At 46.4% G+C, this 12,478-nt stretch overlaps 1 protein-coding gene across 5 annotated transcripts in view; it reads left to right on the plus strand.

Moving 5' to 3' along the window:
• The window catches only part of akap9 (A kinase (PRKA) anchor protein 9), an 80,288-nt gene that overhangs the window by 62,575 nt on the left and 5,235 nt on the right, over positions 1-12,478 (plus strand). For 4 of the 5 annotated variants that reach the window (XM_080788151.1, XM_080788149.1, XM_080788152.1 and 1 more), the window contains 17 exons: positions 1,151-2,194; positions 2,720-2,857; positions 2,959-3,003; positions 3,130-3,270; positions 3,501-3,545; positions 4,046-4,756; positions 5,311-5,368; positions 5,754-5,875; positions 6,226-6,411; positions 6,785-6,952; positions 7,239-7,344; positions 7,962-8,274; positions 8,555-8,705; positions 8,999-9,349; positions 10,821-11,114; positions 11,406-11,887; positions 12,373-12,475. In XM_080788151.1, the coding sequence (XP_080644277.1) occupies positions 1,151-2,194; positions 2,720-2,857; positions 2,959-3,003; positions 3,130-3,270; positions 3,501-3,545; positions 4,046-4,756; positions 5,311-5,368; positions 5,754-5,875; positions 6,226-6,411; positions 6,785-6,952; positions 7,239-7,344; positions 7,962-8,274; positions 8,555-8,705; positions 8,999-9,349; positions 10,821-11,114; positions 11,406-11,887; positions 12,373-12,475 (4,458 nt within the window). The remainder of the gene's footprint in view (positions 1-1,150; positions 2,195-2,719; positions 2,858-2,958; positions 3,004-3,129; positions 3,271-3,500; positions 3,546-4,045; positions 4,757-5,310; positions 5,369-5,753; positions 5,876-6,225; positions 6,412-6,784; positions 6,953-7,238; positions 7,345-7,961; positions 8,275-8,554; positions 8,706-8,998; positions 9,350-10,820; positions 11,115-11,405; positions 11,888-12,372; positions 12,476-12,478) is intronic. The other variant, XM_080788150.1, reaches the window with a different exon arrangement.

A 12,478-nucleotide genomic window follows, 5' to 3' on the forward strand; every position in this document is an offset into this window, starting at 1 on the left:
GTTTTAATTCAGTAAAGTGAACATTTCAAAATGGTTCAACTAGACGATTAACATCGACACGTTGTGAGCTTGTAGATCGGCTATTTGAACTTTTTTTAAAGGTTTTTCAAAATAGTAAAAAATGGCAAATATGTTTAGGGATAATGGGTAAGGAGGGAGAGGGCAGGTTTTAGGGCCAGGCCAATCGGAAGAGGGCAGCTTTTGGGCCCGGCCCATTCAGCAAGAGGCAGGTTTTTGGGCCCTGCCAATCAGAAGAGGGCAGGTTTACAAGCTCACAACTTGGCACGAAGCGACGTGTTGTGAGCTTGTAGATCTACTATTTTCACTACTTTTTCTTTGATTTTCCTTTTTCTTTGTGAATCATATGGCCGTAAAGGAATAGTATGCACTAAGGAATGTCAGGACCACCTACCTACCTACCCTGATGATATTAACTGAACCTGTATAATAGGTTCCCTGGTCCGTTGGATGGGTTGCTGGGTTGTATGCGACACATTTAAGTGTGTCTGTGTACAGTAGAGTGACCTGATAGTTGTCATCTTCTAATCTGTGACTTTTGAAGGTGATGGAGGAGAAGGACAGGGAGATAGCACTTCTTAATGAACAGATCACTAAGCTTCATCAAATGGAAACAGCTTCCGATAACAAGGTAACACACTATGCGTATACAAAACTACGTCTGTTTTTTTGCATACGCATAGGCAGTGGATCGTCGTGTGTGACCTGTAGCATCCTGTGATTTTTTTTGTTTTGTTTGTTTTGTATTTAATCTGTTTTTCCGTTCGGTTGCTGTTTGTTTGCTGTTGGATTTCTTTAACTTTGTATTTGTTTGTTGTTTGGTAAGTAGATTCACTGTGTCATGTCCTGTTGTGTGGTTATCGTTTGTACAGTAGCATGATTTTTGTAAATCTGTGAGACCCTACGGATTTAAGGGTTAATAATAATTATTGCATCCAATTAAAGTTCAATCGACATGAACAAATCAACATGAACATGAACAAATTATAAATTGTTTGCCTAAGAATACAGTATCTACAATTACATGACATTTGGTTCAAATTCCTTGGTGGGTCGCAGAGGTTTATCCAGAAACATTGCAATTGTCAAATCCTCAGTCATGTTATGCTGACATCCGCTTCCTACTCTTTAGGAAATGGGTGAGAGCGACGAGCTGAGACGAGATCTGGAGTCCCAGGTGGAGTGCATGCGCAGCGAGCAGGAGCGTCAGAAGAGGAACAACGAGGAGGAGCTGGACCAGCTGAACGCCGTCATCGACAAACTGCAGCAGGAGCTCACCAACATCGAGCAGAAGCAGACGCCAGGGGAGGAAGAGGAGGACACCAAAGCCCACGACGCAGAGGGCGGAGAAGAAGGACGGCCTGGCAAAGAGGAATTCGACGAGATGAAACAGAGAATGGACCTCACCACCAAAGAGCTCGATACCCTGAAAGCGGAGCACGGTAAACTGTTTAACACGTACCGGCGCTTGAAGGAGAGCGCCGCAGCGTTGGCCGAGACGGAGAATCTGGAGAGCTCAGACGGTGACCTCGAAGAGGCTCTCAGGGAGAAAACGGCCGGCCTGGTGGTCATGCAGGCCCAGGTGCAGGCGCTGGAGCAGAGTGCCACATCCAGGGTGGACCAACTGGGTCACCGTGTCCAGGACCTCGAGGACCTGGTCAGTCAGAAGGACGGCGAGCTCACCCGCTGCCGCCGTCTCGTGGAACAAGCCCACAGTGACGCGGACCTCCTCCAACAGAAGGTGTCGGACCTGGAGGAGAAACTGAGGGAGAGGGTGGCCGCGGCACTCGTCAGCCAGGTTCAGCTGGACGCCCTTCAGGAACAGCAGTATGAGGAGGAGCACAAAGCCAAAGAGCAGCACCGGGACTCTGGGAGACCGGAGGGATTCCACACCTATGACTTCGGTGATCTGGGTATTCCCCGGATGGACTTCGGCGGATTAGGAAGAGCGAGTCGGGGTCCCACGGGGAAGGTGGTCCATCTGACGGAGAAGCTCCGTGAGCTGGAGGTGGGCCTCAGTGGCATGCAGAAAGACCAGGAGCTCCAGAAACAGCTGCTCTCCAGCTCAGAGGAGGATGTGTTGGAGTATGAGAGGAGGCTGGCTGTGCTCATGGACTTACTCAATCAGATGAAGGCCAAGGCCGGTGCACACCAGAGAACTCCACTGTCTGTCCAGGTACCAATCACACTTGTATCCTAAAGATGAATGCTCAGTGGTTTAATAATGTACAGTACATCCATTCTCAACCTAGGACTTACTAGTGAAAAATAATAATTGTAACTTTGGCAAATTAAAACAGTGTTTCTTAATGTCTTTAATACACCATAAAACTTTTAAAATCCAACCGACGGTGAAAAGACTTCACACTATTTACTTTCGCAGATTAGCCAGGCTGTCTTCCATTTTCCCTCAACTCAAACTACAGGTTGACATTTATTCAGATTCCAGTCTTAAAAACCAAACGGGTTTCATATAATCGTGACGACTCTGACTTGACTAAACTATAAGATAGCATGGTGTGATTGTCTACGCCGGTGTCCTGCCCTATTTTGTGCAGACCAATGCAGATCGGTATTATTGGTCATTATGACTGACTCAGTTAGGCTTTAAATTGTATAGTCTTGTTCTCATTCTGAGAATTGTTTTGTCAGTGTCACACATGATGTAGCTCTGATAAATGTCTTGTGGATTTTCCATCAGTCCTCCATTGCTGGAGACCAAATGCCCGTGACTGATCTTCGTGGAGAGCTGCAGGAGGTCAAAGACGAGGCCGCTGTTACCAAAGAGCAGCTCAACTACTGTAAGCAGAGCTGCAGTAGGCTAAAGGAAGAGCTGAAGGTATGTGATGGGATCATTAAGCCTGATGCATACATTACAGTAGGCTTTAAGCATTTTCACTGCTATTTTTGTGGTTTGATTGAGGCTGTGTTTCATTTTAGGAAAAAGAAACCATGATGGCTACATTGAGAGAGCAACTTCGGAGGGTGAGAGAAGAAAATGTTTAGCTCCACTATTAGCATTTCCATAAATTAGGTCCAGTATTATTTGGAACAGACATGATGAACCTATAAACAATCTAGTAGTCTAATACTTGAGCCTCTTGACATTAGGAAGCATCCAGAGACGGCGAGGAGGCCGTGGTGTCGGAGGCTCACCAACACCTCCTGGAGGTCCAGGAAGAGGCTGCCGTCACCAAGGAGGAGCTGAGCAGCAGCAGGGAGAGCTATGACAAGCTACAAGAGCTGCTCCAGGTGTGGACAATGTTCTGTAGCTGTAATAATAATAAGAGCTCTACAAAGACCTTCGCAAACAACAAAACACAAATAAAGTGAAAGTATCACAATTGATTAAATGAGCTACAAATATAAAAGTATATATAACGTGGAACATTAACATCATGTAACATCAAGGTAGAGTCTTCTACCTTTCTCGCTTATCATGATACTAACTTACATTTCTATGTCATTCTTTTCTTTCTAAGGAGAGAGAATTGACCATTGCTCATCTTAAAGGAGAACTCTATCGAGTAAGTAAGAACTGTTGCAGTGAATCGCTCTCATTCACATCACTAGAAATATCATATTTATTTAGAAACATTTCAATCGCTTTCCCCTGCCTACCCACACAGCTTGTAATGTCCAGTAAACAATGCGATCTCCGTGCAGACACTCCCAAAGCTCAATTCTGACCCTTAGGTTTATTCTAGTTTTATACTGAGCTCTATCCAACTTATTATTTTCTCCTTATGGCAGTAGACACTGTCAGTGATGTGATTACACAGATGAAAATAAACTCAAGATAAGTCCCTGGTTTTAAAACGCAGAATTTGAGGATATATAAAAAAAGTGCATGCATGGTGGTGGATTTTTGGAAGCTCTTTCTATGATCGCTCCTAGACTAGTTAAGCATGACCATTTCTCGATATCTTTCTAAAGAAATGTTAGAAACTCTCATTACACTCCACATTATTTCACTGTACCTCACTGACCTTCTTACTCTCCCCTCTACCTCCCTTCCCTCTACCAGGCAACCTCAGAAGTAGAAGAAGGGCCCCTCTTACAGGAGCTCCAGGAAGTCCGAAACGAGGCAGCAGCCACCAAAGAAGAGCTGAACAGCTTCAGGGAACGTGCAGAGAAACTCCAGGACGAGCTCCGGGTCCGCGACCTCTCCATCGCCAAGCTGAAAGATGAACTTCAGGAGGTCCGGGCAGCCTTGGCCAGAACAGTGGGATCGGCTTCCCCTTCTCCGTCACCTCAGCTTCCATCCTCCTCTTCTTCTTCCTCCGCCGCCCAGCCCAAAAGGAAAGGAGCAAAGCAACCGGTCGGCAAGGGCGGCAGCGCCAAAGACAAACCGTCTCTGTCCAGGAAGAGCTCTGCTACTGCCACCGGGCAGTCTGCTGACAAAGCCCGGAGCCCGCCACTAGCCAGCGACTCCCAACGGCAGCAGCATCACCGTGTGGCTGTGACAGACTCGGCCACCCAGACCGAGGCTCTCCAGATGCCCGGCCACGATCTAGGCAGCGAGTCTGCGTCGGACGCAGCCAAAGAGCAAGTGGAGGAGGTGATTGGAGAGTTCCAGGAGAAGATTGACCAGATGCAGGAGCTCCATGCAGCAGAGATCCTGGATATGGAGGCGCGGCATATCTCAGAGAGTGAGACACTCCGCAGGGACGCGCTGGCTCTGGAGGAGGAGTGCAAAGCCCTCAAGGCTGTCATCGACAAGCTGCGCTCCAGTGAGGTGAGGCTGGCTGCGTCTGTGGTCCACTCTAGCGCTAAATCTTTTAAGTCAGGGGTTCTCAACGTTTTTGGCTGGGGACCCCCGGAAATGCTTTGGCCATGTCTGGCGACCCCCGTCCCGTCCCGCCCCCCTCCCCACCACCAATACAAACTGACTGCAAAAATATCCTTAATAATAGAGAAAATACATCATGAATGAATACTGAAACCAGATTTAATCATTAAGGAAAGTTTATGCATGCACCACGTACTATGGTAAACTCTTAATTTCCATTTTCCAGCCATTGAGTTGCAAAAACAAAAATAAATTTGAAAATAATTTGGTGACCCCCCCCCCCCCCCCCCCAAAATAATTTGGGGACCCCTGTTTTAAGTTGATAATAGTTAATATGATGCATATTGTACAAACAACTTGGGGCTTAGCCTTGATTGTAAACCACTCTATCAATAATACTGATGATTATTTTTCCTGCTTGTTTAACTCAGTCTTGTTGTATATTTTACCCTGTGCCGTGACTCAAATTGTGATATGTGTTCATATTCAATATTTTCCAGGGCCCTGCATCATTGCACCGTCCTACATCATTGCACTTTAAAGATGGATACACTAGTGGTAAGTTGCGACACGAGAGAATTATACTAACTCAATGCCAAATGTCACTGATCTGTTTTCATTAGTGCTGCAGTCACTCTAAATCAAACGTTATCCCTAGTATGTTGTGTTCTATGTTCCTTAAACATTAGCCTTAATTGATGAAAAACAAAGTTGAAATATGGATTTTACAATGTTGAAACTATATGCAAATTGAGTTAAATACTACACTAATACTAATACTACATTCCTGAGTAAGAATCCTTTGTAAGTAATGTCCTTGCTGTGACGCTGCATCGCTCCTAATGGAAAGCAGAAGCACCCGTGTAAATAAATCAATGAAACGGCTTCCAAAGAGCATTGCAAAGAGCACATTAAACCGTTCTGTGCTCGTGTCACTTTGCAGACAGCAGTTCGGACTACAGCCAGAGGACTGGTTACGACCTCCCCAACCTGCAGCATGAGTATAGGACCACCCCTGAGGGAGCCAGGGTAGAGACAGACGATCCCCTGCCCGACAAAATCAAGGTACAACTGAAACCTGGTATAGAATCCAGCCAAATACAGGATGATGGGTTTGGCAGGCATAATCTATCTACAGTATGTCTATACTTGCATCATATTTCTCAGGAGATTGTTCAATCCATCAGTCCTTGATGATGTACAAAAGGCTTCATAGGAGACTGAATGTAAAGGTTTCATTGTGTGTGTGTGTGTGTGTGTGTGTGTGTGTGTGTGTGTGTGTGTGTGTGTGTGTGTGTGTGTGTGTGTGTGTGTGTGTGTGTGTGTGTGTGTGTGTGTGTGTGTGTGTGTGTGTGTGTGTGTGTGTGTGTGTGTGTGTGTGTGTGTGTGTGTGTGTGTGTGTGTTGCATACTCAGACGCTGCTCCGTGAGGTTCACCAGGAGGGCATGCAGGTGCTGTCTCTATCAGAGCTTCCTGAGGGTGAGCCTCCAGGCCAGCTCCACCACGGCCCAGGTTGGGTCAAGGAGAGAGACGCCCTGCTGGCCACGGTGGACTCTCTGAAAGGCCTCATCACCCAGATGCAGACACATAGGGAAACACAGGTAGAACACTCCCTGAAATGCCTCATCAGTCATCACCCAGATGCAGACACATAGGGAAACACAGGTAGAACACTTCAGACTCGTACGTCCGCGGCACGTTTTGAGCTTGTAGGTCAGCGATTTTCCCACACGGGACACCGTACTGCAACAGAGCATAAATGAGACGTTTATAAGCTCCATCTTGTCTTATTATGATGCGCTATGAGTCTCCGCTAAATCTACATTTATATTTTATACATATGTTACAGCACACAATATTTTTATCAAGAGCTGATCTGCTCTGTTTATTAATGTCCCCACTGCGCTATACAGTATATTCCTTCCTTTGTATGGTAAATGCTCTCTCTCTCTCTCTCTCTCTCTCTCTCACCAGACCCCAGGCGGTGTGGACTGGCGTGGGGACCTCCTGGCTGCCGTGCAACAGGTGTTTGTGAAGGAGCGTAGTGTGTTGAAGAGCGCCCTCTACAGTCAGCTGGACCTACTGGACACCAGTGACGCCATCATTCACCTCAACCAGCTGGAGCGGAGGCTAGCTGAACAGGTAACGAACTAACTACTAACATAAAACATACAATCATGACATGTGGACAAGGTTTTTTGTCCCTTTGTTGCTATGCTACATTTAAAGAGCATAGGGCTGTTAGTACAAATTATTATTTTGTTAAAAGCAACCTGAAGTAAATTTTTTAACGTAGAAGTAGAAGTTTGCAGCCGCGCTGCGAACTTCAGTTTAGAAAAATCTTGAAAGAAGGACTTGGGTATTAGGACGTGTTATTTCCCCTAATAGACAGACTGTGTGTGCCTGTGTGTTTGCGTTCCTTCTGTAGGATGTCCAGCACAGAGAGGGCATGGGTTCTCTCCACACAGCAGACAGGTCCAGTCTCATCTCTGAGGTCCGTCAGCTCCGCGCTCAAATGGAGCAACTTCACCAAGGTCTGTAGTAGGGATGCACCGAAAGGGAAATTCTTGGCCGAAACCGAATACCGAATATAAGAAACTGTTGGCCGAAAACCGAATACCGAATATCCGAATATATTTAATATTATATATATTTTTGCCTACCATTGCTGTCATTGCCGTACCTTAAAGCTACTTGATTTATGGTTATGGCAAAACTTAACTTCAATAATAATCACTGTTATGGGTCCATAAAACATTTATTCAGCTCATTTGAATGCATTAATTGCATACACTATTCGGTGATATATTTTCTGCCTATTCAGGCCGAAACCAAATAGGCCGAAAATGCTTTTTTAGCCATTTTCTGCCGAATATTTTCTGCGGCCGAATATTCGGTGCATCACTAGTCTGTAGTTCACAATGCCCCTCCAACCACAACCTCATTCTCATAATTTGTTTTCTTACACTTGTTCTTATCACGATATAAGAAACTCGCTGTCCCTATTCTGAGCATGTCATGAAAGACAAAACATTCTGTGGAAGTGGCAGATATACAAGCTCACAAGGTCACATTGCGATGCGTTGTGGATAATACTCGGTCAACTGCACCTGAATCCATAATAATGAATCTCCTACTTGTTGTGGTCCAGCAGGCCTCCAGCCTGCAGTGTTGGCGCTTGGTGTGGAGGAGCAGCAGAGTAGGAGAGGAGGTCCAGGCCTCCAGCCTGCGGTGTTGGCGCTTGGTGTGGAGGAGCAGAGGAGGAGAGGAGGTCCAGGCCTCCAGCCTGCGGTGTTGGCGCTTGGTGTGGAGGAGGAGAGGAGGAGAGGAGGTCCCGGAGGCGTGGCGGAGGCTGACGTGCTGCTGACGGAGGAGCTGAAGGGAGAGCTGGCACAGACCAAACTGGAGCTGGAGACCACATTAAAGGCTCAACACAAACACCTCAAAGAGCTGGATATGCTCAGGTTAGAACTCTTTTCTCTCGCTCTTTCTTCTCTCTCTCACACACAACTTTAATTTAGCACTGTTTACTTTTGGTTCAGACATACATTCAAAGTAGTTGTTCATGTTTAACATTTGAATATTCCACACAAATGGTTTACAATATCTCTAACATTTGCTTATCCTCCTGTGAGGACTGATATTCTTAGAAGAAGCTCCTTTCAGCAATCCTCCATTTGGACTTCATGTATGCATGTTTGGTCAGAACAGCCGCTAGTAAGCATAATGTCCTGTGGTCAACAGGACGGAGGTGTCCCAGAAGGCCTCTGAGGTGCACACGCTCACCGACCAGCTGTCAGAGGAGCACAAGAAGAGCAGAGAGCTGCAGTGGGCCACGGAGAAGGAGAGGTGCAGAACTGGCAGGAAGGAGACCAGCGAGCGAGAACAACTGGAGGTAAGAACTCTGTTCCTCATGTCAGTGTGGAGTTGTGAAATAGGTTCTGTATAGAGAACAGAAGTCCTGACGTCACTCCATCATCCCCTGGTTCGCAGACGTTTTTCTCTATGGAGAATAACATTGGGTTTCTTAAAATCGTCTCATAAGCATTTTCGTCCACAACCAAAATTTTACTAATTCGGCGGCAGTAACATTAGCGCTTTCCCAGTATTCTTTCCAAAAACCTGTGTTCTGATGTCATCCTGTAAATGCTGAAAGCATGAACTCATCTCCCCCCCCCCCCCCACAAGGACCTCCGTCTCACCCTGGGAGAGGAGCAGAGCTGTGTGGCCCAACTGACCTCGGCTCTGGAGCACGAGCGCCAGGCCTGCTCCCGGCTCTCCCAGGAGGCTGAGCAGGAGCGTCTGGGTCTCCACCGACGTCTCCAGGAGCTCCAAGTGCAGCTGGAGACGGAGCGGGCCAAGGCTCAGGAGGTGAGGAGTGCCCTGGGGAGAGAGAGGGAGCTACGCGCAGCTGTCTCCTCGGAGGGCGGTGTCTCCACCGAGGCAGGGCTGGAGGAGAACGGGAGTGGACGGGAGGTGCAAGAGGAGGGGACCGTTCTGGGAAGGCTACAGAGGGAGCTGGATGACAAGCACACACAGGTAGGAGAGCTGACATTCACAACATAACTGGGGACATTTTGTTGAATTGAATGAACCAGCGCTAACAAACCTACGCCTACTGCTTTGAAAACAAATCTTGGTACTAGGGTTGGTACATGATTTTCAAAAGATCGGAATCGGGGAGACAAGATCGGATTTTTGTAAATCTCAAGGAAATATGTATAAGCAATGAGATTTTGTAAAAACGGTTGTTTATGCTAGTTGCTTTCCTTCTGGTCCCAGTCAGAGATCATCAAACAAAGACTAGTCACACTCAGAGGCGTGAAAGACACCTATGATGGAAACAAAGGAAATGCAACCTCGACTATGTACTGTATGATGACATGGGTGTCTGTAGTCTCTCTCTGAATGAGAGAGATACTCTTTAAGAGTTTTAACTTGACTTGAGTTTTTGTACATTTCCCATTCACTTGTCCCGACACAAAAGTCACTTGTCCGGAGCAGGGGTCATCAACATGCAGGCTTGTAATGGGCATTTTCCTCAAACAAAAATCCAGACATACGAAATGAGTGGTCAATAATATTACCATAAATACAAAATGCATACTAGTCCAGTAGGCACGTTGAAGAGAAGCACACTGCTCTTAAAGCTGTGGGAGAGTGGTTTGACCTTCACACTTTTCTTTCAAGCAAGAAAAGGTGGTTTCAACTAGCTGGTTGCTATGGCACCAGCTAAGGGGGATCCTTAATAAATAATAAATATTGAAGTGATTGCTTTGAACTTTTCAAAGCATTAAAGACAATCAGACAGTGGCAAGAATTGAGCAGTTGAGACAAATAACCATAAGTACAATCTAAAAGGCCTTTTCGGGGAGAGGTCAGAATAAATTGGTTATTCGTCTCAACTGTTCAATTGACATATTGACGTCATCCACCGGCCATTATAATATCTAAAAAACAGACTGCGGTGAGATTTTTCAAGGCGCAGTCATAGGCATGTTCTGTATCCGCCACTGTTTGGAACCTGTTTTAACAAGGTTTGTATACCTGGCATTAGGGAAACCCAGCTCTCATCATGGTATGTTAACTTTTTCATGCATTCCCCATAAATAAACGTTTCGGCCTTCATCAGGGTCAACTGTTTGGAGAGGGTTTCAATAATACACATGGTTTTGAGATAGCAAAAGATTGATGCTTCACTCTGTTCATTTTGGTTCCAATATTCACACTTCCATGTTTGTTAAGTGCAGGCCAGTTACTCAATGATCTGTTGGCTAATATCGCCACCTAGTGGAGTTTTCCCCTTAGTTTTTATTTTATTTTTTGAAGTTACTGGCTGAATTGACATTGATTACATTAGTATAGGAAAGTGATCATTTACATGAAATACAATCACCCACATTAGAATGTAAGGCTTCTCACTTAACATATTGTTTTATATGCCTACTGTACCTACTCTACATAATAGGTGTATAAAAAGGTAAAGAAGGTGATGTTCTCCCTACTGTAGGTGGTCCATCTCCTGGGTGAGGTGGAGGCCCAGAAACTGGAGGCAGCGAGACGAGAGGAGGAGCTGAGCTTAACGGCTCAGCGGTCGGGACGGGACCAGGAGGCGCTGCAGGAGGCCCGGTCTCAGCTGCACGGCCTGGAGGCGCGGCTGGAGGAGTCCCAGGCCCAGCTGGAGAGGGAGGTGGAGAGGGCGAGGAGTCTGGAGGAGGAGAAGGAGAGACTGGAGGAACGGGTGGCACAGTTGGGACAGCCGAGGGCCGGAGGTGCAGCGGATCACCTTGATGGTGGCTACAGTGTGAGTGTCAACCCTCGTGCAACCGTACAACGTTGACTGAGTGTTCATTTAAACTCTGGGAATGTTGGCTTAATACTCTGGAGTGGATTTTACAGTGTACAGATTAAACAAAATGTAAAGCAAACAGTTTGACTCCCGATCTAGACTATTGCCCCACTTTAATTAATGCTAGTTTACTTACCGGGTTAAATGCGTTTTAATAACGCCTTCCCAAAACTGTTAATAACACCGTTAAAAAATAATGCTTCATTATAACATGGTTTAATAATGCAGCGTTTGTCTAAACAACAGGCTGTCAGGCACAGCGACCGCACCAAAGACTGGGTGCTCCAGCAGAAGAGCGGCGACGCTCCTCCGACGCTCCACTCTGCCTCAGGCAGCCTCCTGTCGGCCTCTGGAGGACCACATGTCAGCCTTCTGGAGGCCACCAGGACTGCAGCCTCTGGAGGACCACATGTCAGCCTTCTGGAGGCCACCAGGACCGCAGCCTCTGGAGGACCACATGTCAGCCTTCTGGAGGCCACCAGGACCGCAGCCTCTGGAGGACCACATGTCAGCCTTCTGGAGGCCACCAGGACCGCAGCCTCTGGAGGACCACATGTCAGCCTTCTGGAGGCCACCAGGACTGCAGCCTCTGGAGGACCACATGTCAGCCTTCTGGAGGCCACCAGAGCCGCAGCCTCTGGCCCTGCATGCACTACCGACAGGATCCTGGGCAAGCTGCACACGGTTGCCTCCAAGATCCACACTATGGCCAGCCAGGCCACCGGAAGGTAGTGATGGGATTTATTTTATTTCGTGTGCATGTTCATATATGACATAATTAGCTGTTTCTCAAAGTCTGGTCCTTGTTTGTACCACCGTTATTTTTTCAGAAAATAAGAAATGAAAAATGACTATCTGCCTTAATTGATCTAGTTGACTTAGGCAATGTGAGAAGAAAGTCAAAGAGTTGACATGAAATGACTTGGGCAGAAAGTGATTTTGTAATGTAACAGGCATTCTCATAGGCTGAGGACATGGGCAATAAGGCACAATGTAAGCCGCAGGAGAGTAGATTTTGAAATAATATGACGAGATTGATAAAACATTGAGATATGTGTATTGTGTAATTGTTGACATATGTTTGTTTTAAGGAAACACACATTTGTTTTTCATTTGATAATCCATAATTATTGAAAGATTATATGCAGGACAGCTTGCAGAAGGTGCATGAAATATTTGACTGATATCTGCTATGTGTACACTGTTTATATAGTCTAACAGAGGTCAACAGTGAAGACCTGTCTTGGTTGCGGTCCAACATCGATGAGGTCATCACTATGCTGCAGCAGTCCTCAGAGTTTCCCTCTGCCCCTGAGGTT

Source organism: Protomyctophum bolini (genome assembly GCF_963924005.1).
Source record: "Protomyctophum bolini genome assembly, chromosome: 17".
Classification (NCBI taxonomy): Eukaryota; Metazoa; Chordata; class Actinopteri; order Myctophiformes; family Myctophidae; genus Protomyctophum; species Protomyctophum bolini.